Source organism: Littorina saxatilis, linkage group LG3, assembly GCF_037325665.1.
Source record: "Littorina saxatilis isolate snail1 linkage group LG3, US_GU_Lsax_2.0, whole genome shotgun sequence".
Lineage (NCBI taxonomy): Eukaryota > Metazoa > Mollusca > Gastropoda > Littorinimorpha > Littorinidae > Littorina > Littorina saxatilis.
The window spans coordinates 42,512,722-42,539,643 of NC_090247.1; the positions used below are offsets into that span (position 1 = coordinate 42,512,722).

At 43.0% G+C, this 26,922-nt stretch overlaps 1 protein-coding gene across 2 annotated transcripts in view; it reads right to left on the reverse strand.

Moving 5' to 3' along the window:
- Window positions 1-454: 454 nt before the first annotated feature.
- LOC138962414 (uncharacterized) overlaps window positions 455-26,922 on the reverse strand; it is a 38,540-nt gene continuing 12,072 nt past the window's right edge. Inside the window, exons 11-21 of one of the 2 annotated variants that reach the window (XM_070334216.1) lie at window positions 26,491-26,618; window positions 25,541-25,751; window positions 24,936-25,034; window positions 23,565-23,702; window positions 10,536-10,711; window positions 9,880-10,008; window positions 9,356-9,522; window positions 8,392-8,511; window positions 7,632-7,788; window positions 6,810-7,005; window positions 455-2,221 (exon numbers count right to left, since the gene is read on the reverse strand). In XM_070334216.1, the coding sequence (XP_070190317.1) occupies window positions 2,055-2,221; window positions 6,810-7,005; window positions 7,632-7,788; window positions 8,392-8,511; window positions 9,356-9,522; window positions 9,880-10,008; window positions 10,536-10,711; window positions 23,565-23,702; window positions 24,936-25,034; window positions 25,541-25,751; window positions 26,491-26,618 (1,688 nt within the window). In that variant the 3' untranslated portion in view covers window positions 455-2,054. The remainder of the gene's footprint in view (window positions 2,222-6,809; window positions 7,006-7,631; window positions 7,789-8,391; window positions 8,512-9,355; window positions 9,523-9,879; window positions 10,009-10,535; window positions 10,712-23,564; window positions 23,703-24,935; window positions 25,035-25,540; window positions 25,752-26,490; window positions 26,619-26,922) is intronic. The other variant, XM_070334217.1, reaches the window with a different exon arrangement.

The window sequence follows — 26,922 nt, forward strand, 5'->3', positions numbered from 1 at the left end:
TCCAAATAACACACGTACCTAAAGTGTGGATGGTTACCTAAGAGGCGGCACTGGGTGTAGTGCCTTTCTAGTGCACTTGCACTACAACAGCACTGGGTGCAGTACTCGCTCCGGCATCGAAGAATTTTGCACTAAAAAATTCACAAAATTTGACCTATTTCGTCGCCTATAGAGGACGGAAAGAATGTCATTTTGAACATTGTTATGACATTCTTTCCGTCAAAAAAGTCAATTTAACGGTGTTAAATGAAGCGACCATCCACACAATTAGGTTGCCATCCAGAGTTTAGGTTGCCATCCACGTGTGGATGGTTGCCTTATGGTGATTTAGGCAACCAAACCTGTGGAAACGGGGGTACACACACACACACACACACACACACACACACACACACACACACACACTGTCACAATTTATTCACATAACTATACACACAATGACGACTGCGGCAGATTCATTTTTCTTTATACTTTTATTTGTGCAATATTATTGCAAACCGACACACTACGAATCACTGGGGGTTTAACATCGGTGCATGGGTGAGCAAACATAAACTAACAGAAACAGTAACCTTAATATCAGCAAATGTCACTCGTTAATGTTCATCAACGCTCAAATTGCATCAAAGTTCAGTCATATCGCCTGCGCATATAAATACACAAACACCCACACCCGCCGTCACGCACGCATGCGCGCGCACCCACACACATATACACACATAATATACACACACATACATACATACACACACACACACCTCTGTAGCTGCCTTCAAGAAATTCAACGATGCAAAAAACGACAAACAAACAAAAACAGCAGAAAAAAGACACATTCACAAAATAAATCTATTCGTCTTTCATCCTTTGTTCACACAAACGAACTGTTAGATTGTGAGAATTCTGTTCTTTTTTTGAAGATGTCAGTATGTTACTCGAGGGAAAGACGAACCCTGGAAGGCTCAGACGCGGGTCAGAATTGTTGAAGCTGTTGTTCAAGTGACCGCCAAAACAGTTTCGAAACAGATCAACTGTAGTGTCGCTTTAAGTTAAATTAATTCCACTACAATATTGTATTGAAAATAATTTTAATTTATTTTTAAAATGTCGCTAGTCTGATACAGACTCAGAGTCACACCACCACAGATCTTTCCAGGCTTGTACATAATGAACAAATTCTGCTTGGAAACATACCAAAATTCAATAGACTTCTTCCTGTGCAGAGTTTGTTTGTTTGCTTAACGCCCAGCCGACCACGAAGGGCCATATCAGGGCGGTGCTGCTTTGACATTTAACGTGCGCCACACACAAGACAGAAGTCGCAGCTCCTGTGCAGAGTGGGAAATTGTGGCTGAATAGATTGCGCAGATTGGTATAAATGTTTGTTACAAAAGTACGGTGATTCAGCAAAAAATCCCAATCTGCACAAACACCAGCCAGCTGGGGTTCAGCTTTTTGGTACGTGCCCAATGTGCTCGTCCTGTGCTTAAACCTGGGCAGTTCCATCGTGATTTACACAAGTTTATACCGGAAGCAAGGTATCTTTAACTCGACCACTTCAAGCGATTTCAGTTCCCCTTCGGCAAAACTGAAGACTGTTCAAGGACAAAGATGGAAGACGAACGCGTCAATCACTTTGTCAGTCAACGCAAGGGAGCGTGTTTGCTCACCACTGGACAATGCTTGGAATACACCAAATATTCTTTCACAAAGTAAACTTCCTTGTGTCCAAGCTCAGGACCAGCGTAGGTGACGGGCTGTAACCCATTTGCTTCCACTAGCCATTTCTCCCTCGACCACACGCTCTCTGGCGGCATCACCGTTTGTGTGGCCGTTCTCAAATAAATACAAGACGAACCAAGTTTGCCGCCCCTGTCCCAACACTGCTGTCGATCCTCTCTGAGAAAGAGCGTTCAGACGAGACAACTTCCAATAGTGTCGATGCATCCTCACGACCGGCGTATGTGTTGAGCATCAACACTGTTCGGCGGCATCACCGTTTGAGTGTAACGTACGTAACTGGACAACCAAACAGTTTTCTTCTCCTTCAAACTTCTTCATTCGAGGCCAATGCTTTCAGACTTAAGGTCCACCTCCTCCTCCTCCTCTATATCCTCACCATTGGGAATAATGTGAATGGCGCCGTCGGGCGTGTCGATCACGTGACCGGATGACGTGACGATGTCAGCGATGGTCGTCTCCACCATCTGGTCTTCGTCCTCTTCTGCAAAAAAAAGGTGTAGGGTTAAGATCTTTGGAACTGCGGGTCAGCAAGGGTGAGGAAATGAGATACATACTTAGAATGGTATTGTCTTTGATAATAGAAAATACTGTAATAAAGAGAAGATTTATTCCCCGGTTCGGTATCGTTTAAATGACTCCAATGAACTCCGTTCAGAGCTGTCATGTGTTTGCTCTCCCTGGATCTCCACGTGTGCTTTTTTTTCTCTAGTAAACATCACCCAAAGTGATCTAACATAGATCTCACCTCATCTTTATTTAGAAATTGAAGCATCAATTCATTAAGCTCTTGTTTCACAACACACAAAATATACCTGCTAATCTAAATTTATTTCCCAAGCTGCAGGGCCTCAAACGCGCATTTTTACGATGTTCATTCTCTTTTGTATGCGCTTGCTACTTTCATCTCTCTACATGTCTCTATCGTTCTTTCTCCCCCCCCCCCCCCCCCCCCCCCCCACGGGGTACGTAATATAAGCGTTCGCTTGAGTTCGTGTCCCTATTAATTCTTGTTTTACTACTGTACCATGTCTAACTGAATAAAACCTTGTTTAAACCAAACGCGTATTAATTGAGAGAGAGAGAGAGAGAGAAAGAGAGAAAGAGAGAGAGAAAGAGAAAGAGAGAGAGACAGAGAGAGAGACAGAGAGAGGGAGAGAGAGGGCGATAGAGAGAGAGAGATAAAAAAAAAAACGTCGACAGGCCTATTTTATACAAGGGACAGAATGGCGGGTGGGGCGGGGCGGGGCGGAGGAACGAGGAGCAGAGAAGGCCTTCCATCAGAACTGAACACGAAATCGTACATGCATGTACACCTTAACTTTAACTCTCTAACTCACACTGAGTCACCTCCTGCAAGTCATGTTCTCGCCACGGTGGTCATTCGTCGGACAAGCCAAGCCCCCCCTCCCCCAACTGTCCACCACAACACGCCAAAAGTCACGGTTTTCACAGCAATTAGAGGCCTTTTGCCTCCAACACTGGACCGCCTTCCTCGACTGTACTAACATGACCTGACGTGAACTGATACCCGAAGTGATATGGTGATATTAGCTCTTTACTTCGTACTGACCACGAACTGTGATAGTCTAGTGTGGTCTGTTATTATCATTATCTGTGGAACTACAGGGAAGGTAAGTATCCGTACTGTACTGAGGGCATCTTGAGCTATTAAGATGTGTGTGTGTGTGTGTGTGTGTGTGTGTGTGTGTGTGTGTGTGTGTGTGTGTGTGTGTGTGTGTGTGTGTGTGTGTGTGTGTGCGCGTGTGCGTGCGTGCGTGTGTGTGTGTGTATTTTGTGTGTGTGAGCTTTCTTTCTTCAGAAGTATTTACTATTTACTTATTTATGTATTTATTTATTTATCTGTTCATATTTTCATTTCCTATTCCTTTATTCATTCATATATTCATCCCTCTGCGAAATACGACTTCCTGCTCAAACAGCGTTTTTTGGAATGAGGATCACTGTTCTCTGGAAATACTTTTCACAGGTAGTGTATTCTGAAGAAAGAAATTTGCATTTATAGAGAACGAAGGAGAGCAGGCATATGGAGAAGGAAGGAGAATGATGAGCCATTTATTGAGAACGAAGGATCGTAGGAGAAGGGCATTTATAGAGAACGAAGGAGAAGAGGCATGTATGGAGAACAAAGAAAATGTCGTCATGAACATCTCAGGTCAGACAAAGACATGAAGCTAATATTGGTCCCTTCACCTAACCACTTCAGACTCCTATAAACAACAAGGCCAAACCGCGACAACCAAACAGTTGACACACACACACACACACACACCCACAAACACATATAAGCCTACACGCACGGTTGAAAAAAAGCTTTCACAATCATAATAGCAAACGCCGATGCACAATATCAAAAGGTTGTTCTCATATTTATCATCCTGAAGGGCATTCTCATCAGCAGCAAACTGCATGCGAGGGAGCTAAGTGGAGCAATCAAGTGGTCAAGGGTTAGGTCACCAGGATCCAGACGACAGTAATTACTGGCGCTGACCGCCCGCTGGACAATGCACTCTCAAACGGGAGTCATGGGTCACTCAGGAAATGGGGTCACTAGCGGGACACTGGATCTGAGAGAGAGAGAGAGAGAGAGAGAGAGAGAGCCCCCATTCGATCTTTAGAGTTAACGTCCTTTCGGGTTCATTAACTGGCCCATCCTGGACATGCTAGGATTTTATTCTGGTTCGCTTTGTCTGTTCATTACCTCCACATTTTAGTTAAAACGTTTAATAAAAAGGCAACCAAAACAGACTGAACCCGACATTTGATTTTATACTATTTGAGGTCACTCAGCCGGGCCAAGGAACCATAAACAGCACCTCCTGTGTTCAAGTGCCGGTGTTGTCTTCAGTCTCTGACCCAATAGACTGTGTTCTGTGCGGTCTGTGACTGAACTCAGACCGGACTGATTAAAGAATTTGTTTCTGCCACCCGTCGTGCGAGTTAGGGGTAAAGAGATTTGGCCGGTGTAACACGAGAAAATTACTCTCACGAGATTTTTACTCCGGAGTAAACATTTCGTACGAAAAAGTTACTCCCTTTACGAAAAAAGCACTCCCCCATTGCACGAGAAAATTACTCCCCAAGACAGGTGAGTTCCGAGTAAACATTTCGTACAAAAATGTTACTCCCCTGACGAATAAATAACGAATAAATTACTTCACCCCAACACGAGCAATTAAAATTCCCTTGCCAGGTGTACGAAATTTTTACTCCCTTGTCCCCTGTTAGTCTTAGTGTTGGAAGGGGTGGAAGGAGGGTAGCGCGACATTTGTTTGCGCGAGATCACTTATTGGCATTATCCCTTCGCCCGCATCCCATTTTTGCGTACGAGATTTTTACTGGAAGTAAAAAAAATGGGGAGTAAAAATTTCGTGGAGGGAGTAATTTTTTCGTGCCTTGGGGAGTTCTTTTCTCGTACGAAAAGTGTACTCGGAGTAAGAATTTCGTACGAAATATTTACTCCGGAGTAAATGTTTCGTGGAGTAAAAATTTCGTGTTACACCGGCGCGTGATCTAGATCAAATGGTCATGTTACTGTAGGACAAGTCTTGGCGCCCGTAGAGATGGTTAGGGATAGGAGTCAAGAGATTTGGCCGCAGCGTGACTAAGATCAACTGGTCAGATAGGATGGGTTGTGGCAGCCGTGCAACATGCAACGAAATGTGTTCCTTGATAAAAACAAAGTTTATATCCATTGTAAAAGACGACACACGTTGGTACAGAGGGGAAGGGGGGTTGGACTAGAGAGATTGCGAGCGGAAGGAGGTGGGAGGGAGGGCAGTGATGAGAGGAACAGACTGAGAAATCGAAAATACGTGGGTTTAGGAGAGAGAGCGGAGGAGACAGAATTAGAGAAACAGTGGTGAGGAAATCAAATCCAAACTGTTTGAATACGTGCTGGTTAGAGAAAGTACTTTCTATAATATTCAAATATTAGCATAGCAGAAAAACACACACACACACGTGAAACACAGGGACAGACACATTCAGACATACACAGACACACGTACGTTCAAGCAATCAAAGAACAAAATAGATAATAATTTTCTGGGTACATCCTCATTGCGATTCACGTTAACCCCAACACTATCCACGGATCCATCCACCATTTTTCTGGTACATCCTCATTGCGATTCACGTTAACCCCAACACTATCCACGGATCCATCCACCATTTTTCTGGTACATCCTCATTGCGATTCACGTTAACCCCAACACTATCCACGGATCCATCCACCATTTTTCTGGTACATCCTCATCACCATTCATGCAAAATCCAACACTATCCACGCATCCATCCACCATTTTTCTGGTACATCCTCATCACCATTCATGCAAAATCCAACACTATTCACGGATCCATCCACCATTTTTCTGGTACATCCTCATCACCATTCATGCAAAATCCAACACTATCCACGGATCCATCCACCATTTCTCTGGTACATCCTCATCACCATTCATGCAAAATCCAACACTATCCACGCATCCATCCACCATTTTTCTGGTACATCCTTATCACCATTCATGCAAAATCCAACACTATCCACACATCCATCCACCATTTTTCTGGTACATCCTCATCACCATTCATGCAAAATCCAACACTATCCACGGATCCATCCACCATTTCTCTGGTACATCCTCATCACCATTCATGCAAAATCCAACACTATCCACACATCCATCCACCATTTTTCTGGTACATCCTCATGACCATTCATGCAAAATCCAACACTATCCACTGGCACACATCCATCCACCATTTTTCTGGTACATCCTCATCACCATTCATTCAAAATCCAACACTATCCACACATCCATCCACCATTTTTCTGGTACATCCTCATCACCATTCATGCAAAAGCCAACACTATCCACGGATCCATCCACCATTTTTCTGGTACATCCTCATCACCATTCATGTTAAATCAAACACTATCCACGCATCCATCAACCATTTTCCGCGTACATCCTCATTGCCATTCATGTTCACTCCAAGGCCATCCATGCATCCATGCTGCCATTACCCAGCCATCCATCCAAACTTACCAGGAACATGCTCCACAGTGATGTTGACCTGACCGCCGTCCACGGCGATCTGCTGACCATCGATCATGATTTGCTGACCATCCACAGCAAAGGACGAAGGAATCTGAATGGTGGCCTGGCTGGTGCCGCCGTTAGACGTGGCGATGGCCAGTGCTTGTTCTATCATCATCACCTCACAGTTCTCTTTCTGGTGCTCCTGTAGGCATTGGAACGAGAATAATACTGTGAAGTCACGTTTTTTTAACATAACGGAATTGCTGCAGTATCAGTGTTCGTTATAATCAAGGACAGAAAAAGGATTTCGGTTTCAAAATACCAGTTTGTCCATTGTGAATTAATTGACAATCAGTTGAGTAACTGTAACTCAATGTGGAGACGGCTTTTGCAAAAAAGTTCACACAGTTATTGCTTGGCAAGTAATCCATTAGATCTTGCAACCGCTAAAGTGGGTTGAAATTTCTGGAACCCATTAATTCAAAACTGACTGAAACTTGACTCTGTAGAATGTGCCAAATCTGACATTGGCTGCGAATTGCCAAACTTTCTGGAATCCGACTGATCTGACACTGGCAGGAGTTAATTGAACTTACTACAGCATCCATACACCTTACTTGCTGACAGACTGGAGAAAGACAATTTGACCAAAACTATTTTTGTCAACTGGGCACAAATATAGGGCAGCAGATTAATAACTGTACAAATACTTCTTAGGAAATAAACATTTCTCAAGGCAACAAAAAAGCAGAGAATAGGCAAACATTGAACCAGCCATCATGCATCACGGATATAAATTCCAATAGTAGTGTTCTCGTCTCTACTCACTCTGAGTGCTGCTTCTGACTTGAAAGGCATGGCGCACTTCTCGCAGGTCACAGTTTTGATATCGGAGTGTTTGCGCTCTATGTGTTTCCTGATGTCTGTGAACGTGTAGCCGTAAAAATCACACACTCCACACTTGTAGTCCCTCTGGCCGTTATGCCTGGAAAGGGAGAAGAGAAAACCATGTCACACTTTCACAAAGGAAAAATCATGTAAAACTTACACAAACTTGAGGAGGACATTACCAAGCATATTAAATGAAAACATATTACCATGTTATGTTCAAAACAGAGATATTTCTTATCAGACAAGGACGTAGCATGGCCAAACAGCGCTCTATTGAATGATTGCATTTTGGAACCTTGTCAGTTGTGACACTTTCAAGTCAGCAAACGATCAAAATCATACCTCCCATACTGCATCAATGCAATGTAACATTGCCTACCTGACTTGCCAATTCACCAGTAAACATTTAACCTTACATGAGAACTTGCATGAATATAGACAATCTGCAGTCGATTTTTAACAAGGGTCTTACACTGTACGGACATGTCTGGAATAAAATGACCAAACATCTCTTATAATACCTTTAGAGCAAAACGTTAAAGACTTATATTCATCACCGTTGACTGACCGATTTATTCTGTTCAACCTCCTCAAAGATAACTATAACCTATTAGGGACGTACAGTTGATACACTTAGGATCACCGCTGATCCCCATCTAGAACAATTTAAGAAATCGTCATGATCAACAGTACAGACCTTTTGACGTGTAGTTCTTTGTTCTTGACATGTCTGAAGGCCTTGCCGCACAGCTCACACACATGTCTCGGCTCTTCGTGGATCAGCAGATGTTTGGAAATGTCCGACCTCTCACAGCCCCTGCAGTCAAATGAAAACAAGAAATGCAAAATACATCTTTACATTCAGATCTGTTTGGACTCTCTATCCCACAGTCATACCTTATCACATTGTCATCAACATCCACTTTGAGAATGTCAATTCGAACTTTTGCGCACTAACATAGATTTCAGACCCTGCGGTCAAATTTAAACAAGAAATGCAAAATGCATCTTTACATTAATTTAAGATTCTGTTTGGACTCTCTATCCCACTTTCATACCTAATTTCACCAACATCAAAATCCACTTTTACAATGTCACTTCTTACTTTTGCACAGCTAACATATACGGAGACTACACAGTCTTACCTACTACTGTGCATTTGAAGGATAAAAAGAGTTGTTTTATTGATGCAAGGAGAGTATCAGTCCTTTTTCAATTCAAAACCTCATTCTGGTCAAGGTAAAGGATAACAATTTAGTTGAAGTAGTCACAGTATGGACACTTGAAAAGTTTCTCCTTGCGGGTGATTTTCTTACCGTATACACACAAACATGGACAAACCAGCGATGACACACAAACAAAAAGTCGCACGTGTAGTCATAGGATGGACACTTGAAAGGTTTCTTTGGGTCGTGAATTCTGAGATGCCTCTTGAAGTGAGCTTTGCGGGTGATTTTCTTGCCACATACACACAAACATTGGAACAAAACAATGATGACGCACAAACAAAATGTCGCACTTGTAGTCATAGGATGGACACTTGAAAGGTTTCTCTGGGTCGTGAATTCTGAGGTGCCTCTTGAGGTGAGCCTTGCGAATGATTTTCTTGACGTATACACACATGGAATATCCAACAATGACGCACAAACAAAAAGACGCACCTGTATTCACAGGATGGACACTTGAAAGGTTTCTCCGGGTCATGTATCCTGAGATGCCTCTTGAGGTGAGCCTTGCGGGTGAACTTCTTGCCACAGACCTGGCACTCGAACAGCACCTCTGCCGGCATGTGCACCATCTTCACGTGCATCTTCAGGATGTACTGGTCCTGCAAGACATGCGAGGCACATCATTCTTCCAGTCTAACAGTAACACAGCCATATATTAAACTGTTGCACATCATTCTTCCAGTCAAACACAGACATACATTATAAAGCTCATCTAGCCAGGCTTTTTCAGTGGTTAGGACCATCCATCCCTCCACTACACACCTACCACAGTCAATAGAACTTGCAAAGAACCCGGAGGTCTACCGGGTCTATTGAAAGATTAACAAGAGGGCTTGAAACCAGCACAACGGTCCAAATAGAAAAATCAGGGCTACCCAGCTTGGGTAAGGCACACTCCAAGTTTGGCACTATGAATAGCACAAGAAACGCTTCCATCATAATAACATTGCCCTCACCTTGTACACCTTTCCACAGACTTCGCACGTGCACCCCTCTTGGTTGTGTCGCATCATGTGTCTTTTGATCATGTACGCGTGTTCTGCCATGAAGTCACATATGTGGCAGATACATCGCGGATGATTTTCCTGTAAAAACAAAAACAAAGACTTTAAGTCCATGGCTGGGTTGCACGAAGCAAAACTTAGTGCCACCCAAATGGGCGGTACGCAGCTGCGGTGTCGGATTGGTTGAAATTGAGATTTGTTGTGATTTCAGCCAATCAGACCAATTGGCTTCTTCCCATCAGCATATCTAACACAGCTACTCTTCAATATAAACAGACATGTAGGATTGTCAGCACACATTCAAAGGTTACTCTGGTTCAATAACTTACAACATTTACATGTACTATTCATGTGTGACATGAGGAGGCACAACAGATAATTGAGGGTAACATTTGTTTTAAACACTCCTGCTTCTAAGTATACCACATTGAACATGTAAGCTGGGACTGGGCTTCAAAAGAGAACTTCCTGTAGTTGCCATTTGGATATTTTGAAATTTAAAGAGGAAAAAGTGTCAAAATGGACGTCACTGGAAATAAACAGACATCAAAACAGCATGATAAACAGTGGTGCCATACGACTCTCTCCACATGATTCTCTTCCTCTACCTTGAAATGATGCAGGAGGTCATCTTTGTCGAATGTGAGGTAGTTGCAGCACTTGCACTTCTGTATGTCTTCGTTATGAGAAGCGATGTGGTTCTGATACTGCTGCAAATAGTAGCCCTGAAAGTCACACTTTGGACACTTCAGTTTCTCCAGTTCACTCTCTGAAGCCTTCAGACCTGCAACAGTTTGAGGAATGGAGAAATGAGACTTGGTTTTGAAAGGTAGGGCAACAACATAAGTTTCGAAAAATCGAGAAAAAACAAGTTCCAGGGCCGGGAGGCAAAAAATAAGGGGGGGGGGGGGGGGGGGGGGGGGGGTGGGGGAATCAGAAAGATTGACTTGTTTTCTTAGACTAGTTACCATGAAAGTTTATTGTTCGGGCACTTCAAGTTCTTCAACTTGCTCTCTGAAGCCTTCAGACCTGTATCCCCACTATTTTTCCACAGCTAGGTATGATGACTTTAAAGGCAGAGTAAGCCTCCCGTAAACCATCACAGATACGGTCAGGCTTTTACACACAGTACAAACACCCTTTCTTTTAAACACTCACCAATTGAGAACATCCTAGGTGCCCTCCGTAAAGAGCGAACAATTTTCAAAGAATTTATTTTTGCGTGGTTTATCTTACCCCTGAGCCATCGTGAACCCGTGTGATCCAGTTTTCCCTTTTCACAATGCAGTCGTCATAGTTAGTCATTTGAATGCGACTCGACGTGAGCTTATCTACAATAGCACGTTTTTTTATGCACGAAACAACGGCTGTGGTTCACAAGAACTCTAGCGATGGCTTTTGACTGTTGAGAGGAACGGCGATTTGCACTGATAAACCGGCCGTCGTCTGCTACGACCCTTGCGTGACCCTGCTTCCGGGCTTTTCTTTTTTTAAACTTTCACAACTTCGAATTGTTCTGATCTTGTCTTGATGAAAAACGAATTCTTTTATGATTAAAGAATGTTTGTGTAACAAGCTGTCAATTTATTATTTAGATTTTAAAAGTTAGGCCTAGCGCAAAAACGAGGCGCCGTTGTTGTTAACGGAACAAGTCTACGAAAATAAATTCTTGGAAAATGTCTCACGCTCGACAGAAAGCAGCCAGGATGTTCCCGTTCGGTGAGCGTTCAAATGGAAGTATGCTTGTACTGTATTTAGACGCTCGGGGAGCTCTGTGATGGTTTACGGGAGGCTTACTGTGCCTTTAACCCATACATCACTGCGCTGTATATTTACAAAATAGGCTATGGTAAGACATCAAAATAATAAATGAATAATTATGTCTCACGCAGGGTCAAAAGGTTGGAAGGAGTTTTTGTTTAATTTTGTCCTTGAATTCTACCAGCTCGCACCCCTCTCCAATCCACACAAATGTGAGGGAGGGGGGGGGGGGGTGAAGTTGGTTGGCTGTGTTTTTTTTTAAACCTCCCTTCAACCTATTTGGCTGGGGAGGGGTGGGGGTGATAAGGGTGATGGGCGATGTTAGGAGTAACACGTTTAGATAAGCTACACTGAGTAAACACCGAAGTTTCATGATTGGTTGCTTGTTTGTTTCCTAGTTTGCCAGGGTTGGTTGTATTTTTTCTTCCATCAACGCTCTCTTACAATCTTTTCTACTGATATAGCTGTTGCTGAAAACAAACTGTACCCAAATAAACCCTGTATGACAAGTCTTCTTTCTTTCTTTCTTTATTGTGGAGGGGGGGGGGGGGAGGCTAACTTAGTATCCCACTGAAGATACATGCAGAATTCCCTTCCTGTGAGAGTTTATCAGGAAAGACAATCTACAAAACGCAGCTAAAGCGCTGAATCGGTCAAAAACGAGTCAGGGCAATATGAGAGAGAGAGAGAGAGAGAGAGAGAGAGAGAGAGAGAGAGAGAGAGAGTGACAGAGAGAGAGAGAGGGGGAGAGAGAGAGAGACAGAGGGAGACTGACAGAGAGAAAGTGAGAGAGATGTGACTTGATTTACGGAGACACCAGTGCAGTGTGAAAATGTAGGGATCAAAAGCCGCGGGCTCTTTGTTCACAGCACACATCTGTCAACTCCTTGCATTCCAGCCCAGGAGAGAAAATACATGATGGCATTCTCCTCTGCTTGATGCTTTTCGGCGTTTTCTCACTGGTCTGCCTGCATGCAAGACATGTAAGATGTTCTTTTGGATTGTTGGTCTCTCGAGGACTTTCACTGACCGAGGTGACTCGTGCGGAGGGTTGGGTAACGATGTAGATAGAAAAGAAAAAAAGAAGAAACAAGTCGCGTAAGGCGAAAATACAATATTTAGTCAAGTAGCTGTCGAACTCACAGAATGAAACTGAACGCAATGCCATTTTTCAGCAAGACCGTATACTCGTAGCATCGTCAGTCCACCGCTCATGGCTAAGGCAGTGAAATTGACAAGAAGAGCGGGGTAGTAGTTGCGCTAAGAAGGATAGCACGCTTTTCTGTACCTCTCTTTGTTTTAACTTTCTGAGCGTGTTTTTAATCCAAACATATCATATCTATATGTTTTTGGAATCAGGAACCGACAAGGAATAAGATGAAAGTGTTTTTAAATTGATTTGGACAATTTAATTTTGATAATAATTTTTATATATTTAATTTTCAGAGCTTGTTTTTAATCCGAATATAACATATTTATATGTTTTTGGAATCAGCAAATGATGGAGAATAAGATAAACGTAAATTTGGATCGTTTTATAAATTTTTATTTTTTTTTACAATTTTCAGATTTTTAATGACCAAAGTCATTAATTAATTTTTAAGCCACCAAGCTGAAATGCAATACCGAACCCCGGGCTTCGTCGAAGATTACTTGACCAAAATTTCAACCAATTTGGTTGAAAAATGAGGGCGTGACAGTGCCGCCTCAACTTTCACGAAAAGCCGGATATGACGTCATCAAAGACATTTATCAAAAAAATGAAAAAAACGTTCGGGGATTTCATACCCAGGAACTCTCATGTCAAATTTCATAAAGATCGGTCCAGTAGTTTAGTCTGAATCGCTCTACACACACACACAGACAGACAGACAGACAGACGCACATACACCACGACCCTCGTTTCGATTCCCCCTCGATGTTAAAATATTTAGTCAAAACTTGACTAAATATAAAAAGTGTTAATAGTGTGTTTCCCGATGGGATAGGGATAGGATAGTTCGTGCGAGTACTATCGCGAGGGGGATTCACCTTCGGAGTATGTACTGTATTTCCCTTACAGCCTCGGCATGTCTCTCTCTCTCTCTCTCTCTGCGCACGCGCGTGTGTGTGTGTGTGCATGCGCGCATGTGCTGGCGCGACCGTGCATGCGAGTGAGTGTGTGTGTGTGTGGCGTGCGTGCGTGCGTGTCTGGCACAAAGGTGGAAGTAAGACTAAGGTAATGAAAAGAAAGTCGATGCAGATTCAAAGCGGACTCAGAGTATAACGTTTTTCTTCCTCCTCATAAATGAACGCAAAATACGAGTGGCATTTACCCTGTCATTCAAAACGGGCGTAAAAAAGAACATAAAGATGCACATAATCTTTTATATGCTCTCTTTAATCTCTTCTCCTTTCACAACATGGCCCTTTTAAAAAATCTGCCTCAAAGGCCTCATGTTCTGATAGTTAAAGAAGACATAAGAATAAGCACTTTTTGAAATCCCTCAAAGATATTAAATGGAGCCCATTCGGTCATATTTTGTGGGGGGAGGGGGGGGGGTGGAGGAGGATGCATGCGTAAGAATGATTTCTCTTCTGTAGGCGCCTCTCTCCTTCATATTCACACAAACTATGAACACTACCATCTAATTTTGCGACGGTATACAACAACTAAAGCGAAGCAAAACATAAATTCCGAGGTTACTAAACAGGCGTCACAAAGTCAAAGGAAAGAGCATCTTCCCTTGTGTATGCCAGGAAATACAATGGTATCCCTTTCTTACGACCTCCAAAAGTATCTACAAAATCAGACCTGGGGACGGAAAAAGTCTCACAATTGACGTACATCTTTATGTTTTGAACGGCAAATCTGACAGAACAAGTTCTTCAAACGACAGGGAGGGTGGGGGGGGGGGGTCTTCAGTCGGGGGGTGGGGGGGGGGGGTCTTAGAAGGGGGGTTCCTCTGTATTGACAAGCACCATGTACTATCAACTCCGTCTGCCCTCCTTGGTATTTCATTGACCTGGGAGCGTGGATAGGTCATGTTTTTCAGGTGGGTGGGAGGGAGGGACATCCAGGGTAGGATGGAGGGTGGGACGGGAGGAGGGAGGGATGTAGGTGGGGGGGTTGGGGTGCTGAGAGTGTGGGGTGGGTGAGCGGAAGTATGAATGGAGGGGTCAGGGACGGCAAGACGAACGGAAGCCGAGTAGCACGCTCAGCATAAAATTGATGAACTGATGTCCGAAGTTCAGTGAGAAAGAGTGAGATGCTTGAAGTTTAAGAGAGAGCGAGAGATAGAGAGCCTCCAACTTCAGGATACGTTCCTTGTTTGTTTGTTACGGCTCCAGCTGCTGGAAAGCCTTATTACTGAAATGTTGCACACACACACACACACACACACACACACACACACACAAATACATCACTTCTAGTTCTATCGACACTCTTCGGAGAAAAAGAACAGTAGATATACACAGTAACGGCTGCTTTCAAAAGACAAAACCATGGATAGAAGAAATGGCACGGTGGTGTCTTGTTATTTGTCATTGCAAAAGCGTGCAAGAAAAACCGCAAGACAGACGGTATACGTGGTGCGCCGTTCGTGTACAAAAAGAGCTTTACGCTTTTCAGAGAGAGAGAGAGAGAGAGAGAGAGAGAGAGAGAGATGATGATGGAGGAACTTTATTTTTCAAGGATAGAGGTTTTAGGCTACGCCTTTTTTTACAACCGGTCCTTACTTCTTATACAAAATTATAATAGAGAGAGAGCGAGAGAGGCTGCTCAACCAATACAAATTGTGTTTGCATCTGCATCCGCGTGCACAAAATCTACAACTACGCACGCACGCTGACGCACCAACGACTGAGCTGCACCACATCCGCAAGCAGAGATGATGGAACTTTATTTTTCAAGGATAGAGGTTTAAGGCGACGCCTTTTCTTACAACCGGTCCTTACTTCTAATACAAATGTCTAATAAATGATAAACAAGTAAAGCAACATGACAAATAAACAAAGTAAACGAACGAATCAGCAAACAATCGACAAGTAAGCAAACAAGCAAATAAACATAAACAACAACATGACAAAGTAAGCAACATACAAATCGAAAGCGAAACATGCAACATGTTAATTGAGGTTACACATGTAAAGTGATCGACGGTAAAATTCACACGATACCAACGTTTACACTAATGCTAATAATGATTATATGGTGTAAATGATGATGATGAAGATGTTGATGATGATGATGATGATGATGATGATGAAGATGATGATGATGATGATAATGATAATGATAATGATAATGATGATGATGATGTTGATGTTGATGATGATGATGTAAAATCGCAACATAAATTCCACATAATACATATAATAAAGAACATATTTGTTTATTTCATAAAGCTTTGCCAATTGTTGACAGCTACGTGCACGTGTTAAGACTAGCATAGCCATCTAGGTAGACATAAAATGATTATGCAGAGCTTGTTTAAAACTCTTTAGTGAGGTTAATGATCTTATTACAGACGGAATGGAGTTCCACACCATAGCGCCAGAGAAGGCTTAACTTGTTTTGAACAAATCAATCCTGGGTATTGGTGGTAGAAAATTGATAGACCCGTAGAGAGAGAGAGAGAGAGAGAGAGAGAGAGAGAGAGAGAGAAAGAGAGAGAGAGAGAGAGGGGGGGATCTAGCTCAATCGCTCGCTCGCACACGCACGCACAAACTGACACAAACACGCACGTGCACCCACACACACACACGCACACACACGTTTTCTCTCTCTAAATAACCAGAGTTCCGCTATCTGTGCCTAGTTCCGCAATGTGTTTTCTATTTCTACCGGCCGACCTTCCTGCTGCGGTGGGTGGCAAGGGGTCGCACGATGGCGCAGCTGATAAAGGCGCCCGCCCCCACTTTCCCACACATATCTTCCTTCTCTTAGTCTCGGCCAGACTCCATTCATGATGTGGCCTCTAGAATTTTACCGAGTGTTGACTGCCACAGGCGTTTGGATCTTACAAAAAGAGTAGTTAAATTTGGTCGATGGTCAACCATAAGACAATAATAAAATCACACATTTGACTGCGTGCTTGTGCGTGTGTTAATCACAAAAATGTAATTATAATGACACTTACAATAACTTTAAAGCTACTGTTGCACATACAAATTCGAACGCTGTTTTTGTGCATCATCTTGTACGTACGTTAGTAGCATGCCAACAGCATCTCACTCTCATGTTGTTGTTTTTAAATTTATTTATTTCAACACCCCCTCCCGACCCCACCTTCGTCAGCGGTGTGTAGAATTGCCCGCACCCCTAAAGCAATGATTTTTTGTACAGTGTGTATGCCTTTGTTTTAGACAGACCCGCTCGCGACCCCCCCCCCCCCCCCTCCCCTCTCTCTCAAAGAACTTTCCATTCTTTTAAAGTAACTGTCCTTTATTCTGCCACTTCAGCTGTCTACGCTCTACCAGTTATGAAGTGTGCTTTGCATTCATATGTCAATTGCGATTTTTACATAAACTAGTTTGGCGTCTCTTGGATATAGAAAATAATGAGACGTTTTAACTTTATAAAATCAAATCAAACCAGCTAGCCATCACAGCATATATGTGTATGTGTACTTAAAGTGTTCCAAAGTTCTACATGTACTACTTTGAACCTAGTTCCTCAGTGTCTTACCGTACCGATGCATGGGCTAGTATAGCCCAATAGGTCATAGAAAAACGTTTAAAACGCAAATTTCCAAGAAAACAGAATATGACTGCCTAAATTGGCGGTGAAAAACACGAGTGGGAGATTCAGTCCATGAACGCCGAAGAAGAAGTTAAAATCGGAAAGTCTTTCGAACAAAGATTGTTACAAACCCCTGTGATGTCGAAGACTGCGGAAGCCAAAGACCTCTCATCTGGTGTTTCTATTTATAAATACGCGTCCACTAAACTGCGGCACCGAAACTGCTGCGTCAGGAGACTGAACGTGTATAGTAACTGTTTATCAATGAGATTTCTTCCACCACAATGAGCAAGTTCTATAAAAAGGACTTTCCCTTCTCAGTGTTGAAATTCACCATTCACACGAATAATTATGCATGCTCATTTTAGTCACAAGTCTGACTGACTAAGATTACAATCATTATATAATAATTGTGCTCGTGGTAATGGGCTTGATAACTCTCTCTCTCTCTCTCTCTCTCTCTCTCTCTCTCTCTCTCTCTCTCTCTCTCTCTCTCTCTCTCTCTCTCTCTCTCTCTCTCTCTCTCTCTCTCTCTCTCTCTCTCTCTCTCTCTCTCTCTCTCTCTCTCTCTCTCTCTCTCTCTCTCTCTCTCTCTCTCTCTCTCTCTCTCTCTCTCTCTCTCTCTCTCTCTCTCTCTCTCTCTCTCTCTCTCTCTCTCTCTCTCTCTCTCTCTCTCTCTCTCTCTCTCTCTCTCTCTCTCTCTCTCTCTCTCTCTCTCTCTCTCTCTCTCTCTCTCTCTCTCTCTCTCTCTCTCTCTCTCTCTCTCTCTCTCTCTCTCTCTCTCTCTCTCTCTCTCTCTCTCGTGAAATACATCCAGAATATGATAATGCTGTTAAAAAATATATAAATTTTAAAATAAATCCACATATTTTGTAACAGTTTTTATTTGTTTGCAAGCTTATATTTGTTCAGTTAAAACTAAAAGTTATTCGTATGACTATAAAGAGTTACATGCTTCATCAAGAGAAACACAGGTCACAAACTCTTGGTGGTCTAAACATTGCTAACAGGGTCCCTTTCCTGTGAGAGGTCTATCACTCACATGTGGCATATGAGCTCGAATTAGTCTTCACGTTGTCTGTAAGTAGATATCTGTAATCTTCAACGCTGTTTCTGGTTTTTATCTCCCGCTTCTACCCCCCCCCCCCCCCCCCCCCCGAACCCCACACACACAGAGCAGATTAAGACAGGTTGCATATATGTGGTAGGACGAAAGAAACTGTCGGCTAATAGCAAAAGGTTGTTGTCACTGGAGGACATTTTTTTCTTCTTTTTGAACACCCCATAACAATGTGCCTAGCACGGCCGAATTGTTTTTAAATGTCCATTTCCCACCGAACAAGGTTTAATTCTTAACTGGTTTTTTTTTCTCTATATTTTTATTTCATTTTCACAGCCCAATTTATTTTTCATTTTTAAAGCCCAAATTCATGTTCCGCTTAAAAAGAAATGCCAACTATTTGAGGTAAGGAGGGGTGTGGGTAAGGGGGGAGGGGTGGGGGGAACCTGTGATAAGTTTCCAAGTCGTACATATTGTTTCTGTTTGCCCTTACTTCCCACAGACAATATCGCTGTACAACATGTCTTCCTTGGGTCTTCTTCTTCTTCTTCTGCGTTCGTGGGCTGTAACTCCCACGTACACTCGTGTTTTTGCACAAGTGGAATTTTACGTGTATGACCGTTTTTACCCCGCCATTAAGGCAGCCATACGCCGCTTTCGGAGGAAGCATGCTGGGTATTTTCGTGTTTCTATAACCCACCGAACTCTGACATGGATTACAGGATCTTTTCCGTGCGCACTTGGTCTTGCGCTTGCGTGTACACACGAAGGGGGATCTGCACATAAGTTGACCTGGGAGATCGGAAAAATCTCCACACATAACCCACCAGGCGGCCGCAGCCGGGATTCGAACCCTCAACCTTCCGATTAAGAGGCCGACGTCTTACCACCCCGCCACAGCGCCCTTCTCTTCCTTGGGTGTTGCTGGGAGTTATTTTCTTCAGCAAATTTGCCGAAATGGCCAAACAAATTTCCTACATTGTAGGCTTTCCTCCAAAGTCAAAAAGTTCGACATCCCTGCCCAATTGACGGCAAAGTTTTCGGTGATTTAAACTAACTTGCTTCGTCAGCTTTCGGTGTTTCGCCGACAGCCGATGTCAAACGATATACTATCCCTGTAATCATAGACCTAATATAGGTCCCTGCTGTAATATAAAGCCGAACACCGGAACAGCACAGCCACCAAACTCTTCTGAGTATAATTATAATTATATCATTTATTCAAGCTGAGTTGCATGACTGCTAACGACGCCAACAAATGTCACGGTACATCGTTATGTCAAGTAAATTTTTCGTGCTATCTACGGCTGACGTGGCTACTAAATGGTACCAAGATTCATGAAGTTTGTCAGAAAGCATGGTGCCTGCCACTGCTCGTTTTGATCGTAAAGATACATGATACTCGGTGTTGGCCACTTCCTGACATGTGTTCACACTGAGTGAAGCCAAGATTTTTTTTTACTTCTAGTGCTTTGAACTTTCATTCTAAAATCTCCCGGCGAAGGGAAAGGATAAAGAAAAACGATATAATTATATGAAGTGAAATATATTTTTGTTGATTATTGTAAATAAAAATTTTTTTAGTAGTACTATTATTTTTTCAAAGAAATGTTCACTCAATCAAAAGTCAAAACTCATTTTGAAATAATACAAACATAGTGCGCATAAAGGGAATCTCTCTCTCTCTCTCTCTCTCTCTCTCTCTCTCTCTCTCTCTCTCTCTCTCTCTCTCTCTCTCAAAAAAACAAGGAAAAAACAACGATGACGTGCCGGCCTGCGACAGTCGTTCCCTCCTGCTAAACCCCCCCCCCCCCCCCCCCCCCCCCCCCGTCACTTCCTGTTTTTCACATAATATCTGTCACAAACAAGAGATCGGCCGGAAAGCTGTGCTCCACACGAATGCCACCAGGAGCAGCATCTCCCCAGCACCCAGTGACGGAATGTGAGGCGTGTGCAAGACACACTCTACCCAACGATGAAAGACGCTTCGTGCGGGGGTGGAAAAACACACCGCACAACATTTTTTACGCAGGAAAGATAATCGTGTGCGCGCGCCCGCACGCACGCGACTCAGGAACGTACAGGAGTTTAAAACAAAAGGGGGGCGGAGAGGGGGACAGGTGATGGAACTTTACACGAACGCATCACTTCCTGCAATAAAAGTGTATACGTACAAAAGACAGCCAACACTCCCAACGTTAACCCCGATCTGATAACTCAAAATAATACAAAATGAAAAAGCCGTATTTGTCACAGACACCTCTCGTGCAACTGTTGCCACGGTACGAAAAACGCCACCTAGTACAATTATCAAGAACAACAACAACAATAACAACAACAACCAAACAAACACAACAAAGACAAGCATACAAAACTTCCAACCAAGCAGCCAGCATCGCAAAGCTTAGACTCCGCCCCCTTCATTCGCATAGCTCCGCCCACTGTAGCCCTTAGCCCCGCCCACTCTTGTCTGGCAGCAAGACAAGGCGGGCGGGCAGCGGTGTGTGTGAACGGGAAGATGGGGTCACCAGGCACAGCTGATAGGGGTCAGGGTCGGGGCCGTGTCGCATTCCAGCCCAGTTCACTGCCATGTAGGTGAACCCCCCGGGGATGGCTGTACAGTGGAACCCCCCACCCCCTTTAAAAAAAACCACCTAATATAAGACTTCTGTTTTAAATACCTTACTGTTGCAGATTTTCTGTTCACAGCCTCTGTAAATGTTCAAAATGTCATGTCTTTAACAGGGGGGTGGCACTGTGCAGTAATGCCCAGTAACAATAACCTCCACCTCCAATCTTCACTTTCCCAAGCAGATGTGAAAAAATGATGATTCTGAGACAAATATAAAATCTTACAGAACCTGCACAAGTATGCATTTTTTTATCGTCTCACTCCAGCACAGGACAAAATTAATAATAAAGAGCAAACTGGCAAACAAATAAAAATTAATGATTTATGATATACTGAAAATTCTGATTCTGAGAATGTCCAGGACCTGTCAATATCAATGGTGCAAGAAAGTAAAGGAACACAACTGTTGCATCAAAAAGATTGTAACAGTAAAATACCACTCGTACCACACACACACACACACACACACACACGGCACATACACACACACACACACCAGCTAGTGAAAACAGGCATGGGAGCTGTACAATTCCAAGCCGTGTACCACACATGGTGTTCTTTGAATCTACAACATCTCAGGTCTTGACACTTTAAAAGTTCCAACACTAGAGAATACGGATAGCGCGAGAGCGGTTGCATGGTGGACGGCGCTTCCGTCACAGAACACCCAACCATGACAGACCCCCCCCCCCCCCCCCCCGGCCTCATTGCATCCTCGATGTATGTTGAGTCACGCTCCCTGCCCTTTTATTGCTTTACGCCCTCCCACCAATGTAGCAATGATAATCATACCGCATACACTGTGTGCTGACATGTAGTGTACTCTTGGAAACAGAATCACAGAACCTCAAAGAGTGTATGTGTGCGTGTGTGTGTGTGTGTGTGTGAGTGTGTGTGCGTGCGTGCGTGCGTGCGTGCGTGTACGTGTGTGAGTGAGTGTGTGTGTGTGTGTAGTGTGTGCGTGGGTTTGTGTGTATGCGTGGACGCAAAATCCAAAGACAGAGACGAGGAGCGTGTGTGAGTGTGTGGTGGTCGGGTGTGTGTGTATGTGGTTGAGGGAGGCTAGGAATAGGAGGAGGTGGGAGATGGAAGGAGGGAGATGGGTTTTGGGGGGCCGGGCGTCTGCTGCCGTCAAATGTGCCTGTCAAAACCGCAAAGTAGGACTTATGCCAGCTGTGTGTGTGTGAGTGCAGTGAGTATGTAGGACACACTAACAGTGCATGCAGCATTCTGCTCTGAGACAAAGAGGTTGTGCTATGACACATATCAGCAAGAATTTTACAGGCAGATTTCCATCCCATATATATTTGAGGGAGGGGAAAAGTTTACAGAAATATTCTGAAGAAAATCAACGTAAGCGTTAAGTATGGATACCATCACAAACAACAATTGCAATTTAAGAAGAATAAAGTAAATTACTGCTAACACCCTCTGAAACGCAATTTTTTACATTACAACAATTTCCATTGTCTTCATCTTTGACAGAAAAGAAAAAGCTACTTGTAGCTGTTTTAAGGCAAACATTTTGCCCTAATGCGATGGAGAACATCAATTCATGAGTTCATCATCAAATCACTTTTCACAGTCAGCGCCGAGAGAACATCAAAGTGTGGACCAAGGGTAACAACTCTTCCAGCCTCCGTGTCAAAATCTTGTCATAATTACCTCCCTTCAAACAACTCACGAGGCACAACAGACAGTATGAACAAAGAGAGTGGCTTAGTATAATGGATAAAACAAAAGGGAGTTGAACATTCTGACTATGAGTACCCCTACACACAACAGTACGTTTTTGACAGGAGCACAAGAGACTAACTCAAGCCTGACGAAACTACATAGACAGAGGCATCAACCCCAAACCTCTCCTTTCTGCATCATTTCCATTTGAAAACATTGTGCGAATTGTTGGTCAACTCTCAGTATTTTCTAACTTTACAGAAATACCCGTGGACAAAAATCACACACATGTATGTTGCTTGTTACCTAATATTCTAATTTTATTCTATATTTCAATGTTTCTCTCGTGCTTTTAAATAAATGCGGCCCAAAATTATTTTTTTCTTTTTCTGAAATCTTGTCCAGCACTGAAGTATCAACATTTACTCCATTATGAATCCACATGAAACTTTTTTGACTGAACAAACAGCTTGGGCATTTACTTGAATGGCGAAAATAATTGTCAGATTGTTTGGGGATCATCAGAATTCCCTATCATTTGTTTGCAAGTAAACAAATGACAAGAAGAAGAAGAAGAAGAAGAAGAAGAAGAAGAAGAAGAAGAAGAAGAAGAAGAAGAAGAAGAAGAAGAAGAGCAACAACAACAACAACAACAACAACAAAACAACAACACCAACAAGTTTGCAACCATAAAACAATATAATGAAAATATGACAGTCGGGCACCTCTGCTAACAGACAACATGTGAGGTAATCCAAGCAACACAGGGAAAGGTAACTCACCAATCTTGACAGGATCCTTCTTGATGCCGAACATGGTGAGCAGGTTGTCTGGAATCTGTATGACGGTCTGCTGCTGGCCATCCACACAGTTTCCCGCCTCTCCTTCTCTTCTCTCTTTCTCACCTGAATAGACAAAATCTGTTGTTGAGTTTAGTTAAAAAGCTGTCACCCTTGGCCATGAGGAAAGCTTGGTCATATGAAGGCTAGAGATAGGATACTGGATATGCTTAGAGAATAACAATGAGAACAACATCACTAAATTAACAACAAATGTCTTGAAAAGCAAAAACTGTTGTTAAGGTTTGTTAAAATGCTGTCACCCTGGTCATGAGGACGCATGGCCATGATGCCAGAGAGGAAAAATTGATCGAACCAAAAACAAACAAGAAGAGCAAACGCTCGATCGAGTCACTTTCGCAGTTCTGAATATTATATGAGGCATCAGATGGACAGGAAGAAATTGCTATTCACAACACAATGAGTCACGTTCACATAAAATTTGAGCCCGGTCACTTTTATAGTTTCCGAGAAAAGCCCAACGTTAAGTTGTGTGTTGCCGAACAGAAAAGGCTAGTTATCTCCCTTGTTTTTCTGATAACGTTCGTAAAAGGCTACAGATGTAAATACTTTGATGTAAAGAATAATCCTACAAAGTTTCAATCACATCCGATGAACTTTGTCAAAGATATAAAATGTCTAATTTTTCCTTTGACGCTGACCTGTGACCTTGAAAAAGGTCAAAGGTCAACGAAACCATCGTTAAAGTGTAGAGGTCATTGGAGGTCACGACTAAACAAAATATGAGCCCGATCGCTTTGATAGTTTCCGAGAAAAGATATAAAATGTCTAATTTTTCCTTTGACGCTGACCTGTGACCTTGAAAAAGGTCAAAGGTCAACGAAACCATCGTTAAAGTGTAGAGGTCATTGGAGGTCACGACTAAACAAAATATGAGCCCGATCGCTTTGATAGTTTCCGAGAAAAGTCCAACGTTAAGGTGGTGTCTACGGACGGCCGGCCGGCCGGCCGGACGGACAGACTAACACTGACCGATTACATAGAGTCACTTTTTCTCAAGTGACTCAAAAACTCATTGACTTTCTTCTTGACAGAACAGTGCTGGTGCAGTAGAAAACAAACATACCCAATAAGCCACTGAGAAATTCTGACTTCAAATTAAATCTTAGACATATGCCACCCGATTCGTAAAAAAGGTGTACGCCACAGATTCAAAAGAAATTAAGAGGATCCTGATTTAAAGAATTTGTTCATTCAATTCAATAGACAATACAGAAACATCACCACCACTCTGTGCAGCCCTAACCAAATCAGTCTTCTTCTCAACCCCAACTGGACAGCAGATCCACTCACCGGTTGTATCCAGACCCTCCTGTGTGTCTGAAGACTCTCCTCCCATGGGCAGTGCCTCTCCTGGCAAGCTGGCTGGCAGCATACCACTTGCATCCAGCACTGAAACAGTACAGCAGCTAGTGTTAGTACATTGGAGGGGGGTTCCACTGTTTTTGCCTCTTAGCACAGTAAGAATATTCTAGTTTCGCAAAATGAACACTGTTGAATGTTACAGGTTGTTGTTGTTGTTGTAAAGATTACTGTTGGATACTACTGGTTGTTGTTGTTGTTGTGGTTGTTGTTGTAATCACAGTAATGATTACTGTTGGATGCCACTGGTGGTTGTTGTCGTTGCTGTTGTTATTGTTGTTGCTGTTGTTGTACCCACACCTAACACTTGTTACAAAGAAGGCGACTCTGTGGTCAAAATGGGGAAAAATGCGTCATACGTCGTCTTCAGAAGACTACTGATAAAACACTGAAAAGCAACAAAAGAGAACACGCAAAGTAGTGTTGAAACACCTGGTCTACTGCAGTATCACACACATCAGCTCTCCAAACATTCAAAAACTCATAATTCCCAACACAAAACATTTCCGGCAACACCATCATCCCTTCCCTCTCACCTGCGGAAGGATCTATGGGCAGAGCGTCCCCGTCAGGCCCCAGCGTGATGGCGGCAGTGGCGGGGGTGCTGGTGGTGATGGAGATGGTGGTGGGATGTAAGGTGCCTCCAGGGAGGGGGGACTCTCCGCTGCTGGACGCGGGGGGCTTGGGGATCAGCTGTTGCAGGTGTGTCTTCATGTGAGACTGCAGGCCTTGGATGTTGTGTAGACTCTGAACAAACACAATTAGAATAAGAAAATTCTCCCCCCAAAATGGAATATGACAGCTCAAATAGTGGTTAAAAACACTCATACCCAGCTCACGAACCCAGAAGAGGGACAATAACAAGAACATGTGTGTTGTTGTGCTGTGTTCTCTCTAGACACTCAGATAAATCAATGTTCTGAATGAAACTATAATATACACAAATTTCACAACAAACTTTCATAAACAAGTATGTGACAGATATATTCCAATATATTTAGAACGGGGAAATAGCCCAGTTGGTATCGGCTTCACAACCAAACATCGGTTATCGGCGTGGGTTCGATCCCCATGTTCAGCGAGGGATTTATTTCTCACAGTCAACTAAGTGCAGACTCTCCTCGGTGTCCGAACACCCACGTGTGCACGCATGCGCACACTAAAGAACCCAAGTTCAAAGCGAAAGTCTCAGAGCTTAGAAACACAAATACTCACATGCAAGAAAAAGGAAAAAAATGGGTAGCGCCGTACTATATGGCAGATCGCTTTTCGCAGTGGTAAAGCAGCCCGATTTTCCATGAGGGTAACCTCACAAGACTATATATCTTATCCTTATCGTATATTATTTCTATGAGGTTAGCAAATTGTGAAGAGACTCAACCTTTTTGTAGTAGATCCTCTATTTTTCTGCATGAAAAATTCTGGCCTCTGCATTGCATTTTGATAGGAAAAAGTACACATAACTTATAACAATTAAAATGTTAACCTGTAATGGTGCCATGACCAGGGTCTGTCCGTTAGCGCTGGGGAGAATGACAGCAGGTATAGAGGAGGTTGTCGTTGACTGTCCAGGTGGAGGATACCGGCGTGGCCGACCCCGACCTCGTTTCACAGCTGAAAGATAAAACAGGTTTTGATTGTATCGCTTATTTATTGCTATCATAACTGTGTAATGCTTTGTTTTTGTGCAACCATAGTGTCCATCTAAACTGAATAAACATTTGTTAAAACCAAAGGTAAATTAGGTAATGCTACCCTATAGGTAATCAGACAAGTGCATGAGTGAAGTATTTTGATTTCAAATAAATGTGACAAAGTGATCCCTACATTATGTAAAATCTGTCTCATCAACGGCCTACAGTACCTAACCACTTGACAGTAATGTTACCTTGATGGGTAAAGTCAATTTTTCATTCCA